Source organism: Microcebus murinus, chromosome 1 (genome assembly GCF_040939455.1).
Source record: "Microcebus murinus isolate Inina chromosome 1, M.murinus_Inina_mat1.0, whole genome shotgun sequence".
Taxonomy (NCBI): domain Eukaryota; kingdom Metazoa; phylum Chordata; class Mammalia; order Primates; family Cheirogaleidae; genus Microcebus; species Microcebus murinus.
This window is the reverse complement of record NC_134104.1, coordinates 81,067,685-81,070,210: the sequence shown is the minus strand read 5'-3', so window position 1 is coordinate 81,070,210 and position 2,526 is coordinate 81,067,685. Positions and strand designations below refer to the sequence as shown.

At 40.3% G+C, this 2,526-nt stretch overlaps 1 protein-coding gene across 1 annotated transcript; it reads left to right on the top strand.

Moving 5' to 3' along the window:
* Positions 1-1,228: 1,228 nt before the first annotated feature.
* LOC142874276 (small ribosomal subunit protein uS8-like) lies at positions 1,229-1,914 on the top strand. Its single transcript, XM_076008662.1, has one exon. The coding sequence runs from the start codon at positions 1,520-1,522 to the stop codon at positions 1,910-1,912; it is 393 nt and encodes a 130-aa protein (XP_075864777.1). The 5' UTR covers positions 1,229-1,519; the 3' UTR covers positions 1,913-1,914.
* Positions 1,915-2,526: the final 612 nt, after the last annotated feature.

Sequence of the window (2,526 nt, the reverse complement as noted above, 5' to 3'; positions counted from 1 at the left end):
GCTTTTTGGCAGACGTTATATAAGAAAGAGAACTGGGCTAGAACTTGTACCTCTTGGGTTCTAGCCTTCCTGACCTGAGGGAGGGGCTAGTTGTCCTTCCAGTGGTGGGGACTACATGATTTGTCCCTGCAACTCCAATTTTTGTAGGCTCTTTCCTTTAGACCAACTTCATATCATATCCATATCACTGTTATTATTAATTCTAATCTTATTACAAACATTATATATTCATTGTAGAAAACTCACAAAATGCAAAAAAGAATCAAGAACATAAGCATCACTTGTAAATCTCACCACCCAGAGATAATTACAGTTCATGTTTTGGTCAGTGTCACTCTGATTAAGATAACATTCAAAGGACTAGGAAAGTTCTGCCTCGGAGAACCAGTCATTGCTTCCTGTTGAGAGATAATTATCATATTCAGAATTTGAATATGGTAGTGGTGGCTCTTTTAAAAATCTTTACAGAAATGATCATTAACTTTGAGTAAATAAATATTTCCCTTGTTCATCTCTCTTCTTTCTGCGTGCCTGGTTTGTGATATCAAGATCTGTGCTGCTTGAGAGGAAACTGGGTACCTATGGCCACCAACTTGATCAATACCAACTTTCAAATAATTTCCAAGATAGCACTCTGGGAGGCCGGGACGGGCGGATTGCTCAAGGTCAGGAGTTTGAAACCAGCCTGAGCAAGAGCAAGACCCCATCTCTACTAAAAATAGAAAGAAATTAATTGGCCAACTGAAAATATATAGAAAAAGATTAGCTGGGCATGGTGGCGCATGCCTGTAGTCCCAGCTACTCGGGAGGCTGAGGCAGGAGGATTGCTTGAGCCCAGGAGTTTGAAGTTGCTGTGAGCTAGGCTGATGTCATGGCACTCTAACCCAGGAAACAGAGAGAGACTCTGTCTCAAAAAAAAATAATAATAATTTCCAAGAGAAGTTTAAATATTTATTTATGGTCAGGCACAGTAGCTCATGCCTGTGCCACAGTAGAACTTTGGGAGGCAGAGGCAAGAGGATGGATTGATCCTAGGAGTTTGAGACCAGCCTGGGCAGCACAGCAAGACCTCATCTCTAAAAAAATTTAAAAATTACCTGAGTGTGGTAATGAGCACCTGTAGTTCCAGCTACTTAGGAGGCTGAGGCAGGAGGATTGCTTGAGCCCAGGAGTTTGAGGTTATAGTGAGCTATGATCAGGCCAATGTACTCCAACCTGAGTTACAGAGCGAGACCTTGTTTCTAAAAAAATATTTATTTACTTGTGTATCTCTGTGTGTGTGTATCTGTATGTGTATGTGTTTTTTTGTGGTATATGGAGAAGGACTAGATGGGAATAATAGAAACTTAAAAATAAAGTTGGAGTACTGTAACTATGAATGAAATTCCTTCTAGCCCAACATTATCTGTTGGCCATCGGAGCCACCCAGCAATCTAAGGCTAGCCTTCGGTGTCTTGCAGGGATCCTGGGCCCTTCCTGAGTCAGGGGTCCCAGTCTTGCAAGGACCTCCACAGCCATAATGGTGCACATGAATGTCCTGGCCCATGCTCTTAAGAGCACCAGCAATGCCAAAAGAACAGGCAAGTGCCAGATTCCTATAAGGCCATGCTCCAAAGTCATGGTCCAGTTTTTAATTGTGATGATGAAGCATGGTTACATTGGTGAATTTGAAATCATTGATGATCACACAACTGGGAAAATTCTTCTGAATCACACAGGCAGGTTAAAGAAGCATGGAATGATCAGCCTCAGATTTGATGTGCAACTCAAAGATCTAGAAAAATGGCCGAATGCTCTGCTCCCATCCTGCCAGTTTGGTTTCATTGTACTTACAACTTCAGCTGGCATCATGGACCATGAAGAAGCAAGAATAAAATGCACAGGAGGGAAAATTCTGGGATTCTTTTTCTAGGGATGTAATACATACTTACAAATAAAATACCCCCCAATGGAATAAAAAAAGAAGTTTCTTCTAATTATTTCCTTTACTCTTGTTACAATATTCATGCAATAAGTGAATATAGTAAGGAAAAGAAGTGTCAGTGGAGGGGGTAAATGAGGGAGAGGAAGCAGCATGAGCCAACTCTTTAGAAATAAGCAGTTCTGCATATGGCAAACTTTCAGCCTTCTAGGTTCAAAATACTCACAACAAAAATGCTTTTGCACAAACACCACATGTACTTACCATTAAATTGATACTAATTAATAAATACTAATGTGCACAAATGGGAAGTAACATTCATAGGGTGTTGGGCAGGTGGGAGGGGGGAAGAGAGGATTGGTAAATTCACATCTAACGGGTGCTGTGCGTGCTATCTGGTATATGGGCACACTTGTCAGGCAGTGCAAAGGCAATTTATGTAACCAGAGTGTATGTACCCCTGTAATACTACAAAATTAAAAAAAAATGCAAGAGAAAAAAAAATGTTAAAGCAAGGAGATGGTAAAACCAAAATCCATCATTGAGAATGACAAGGATAGGATAGTGGAAAATAAGTGTGATATATTTTGAAAAATGTATCATTT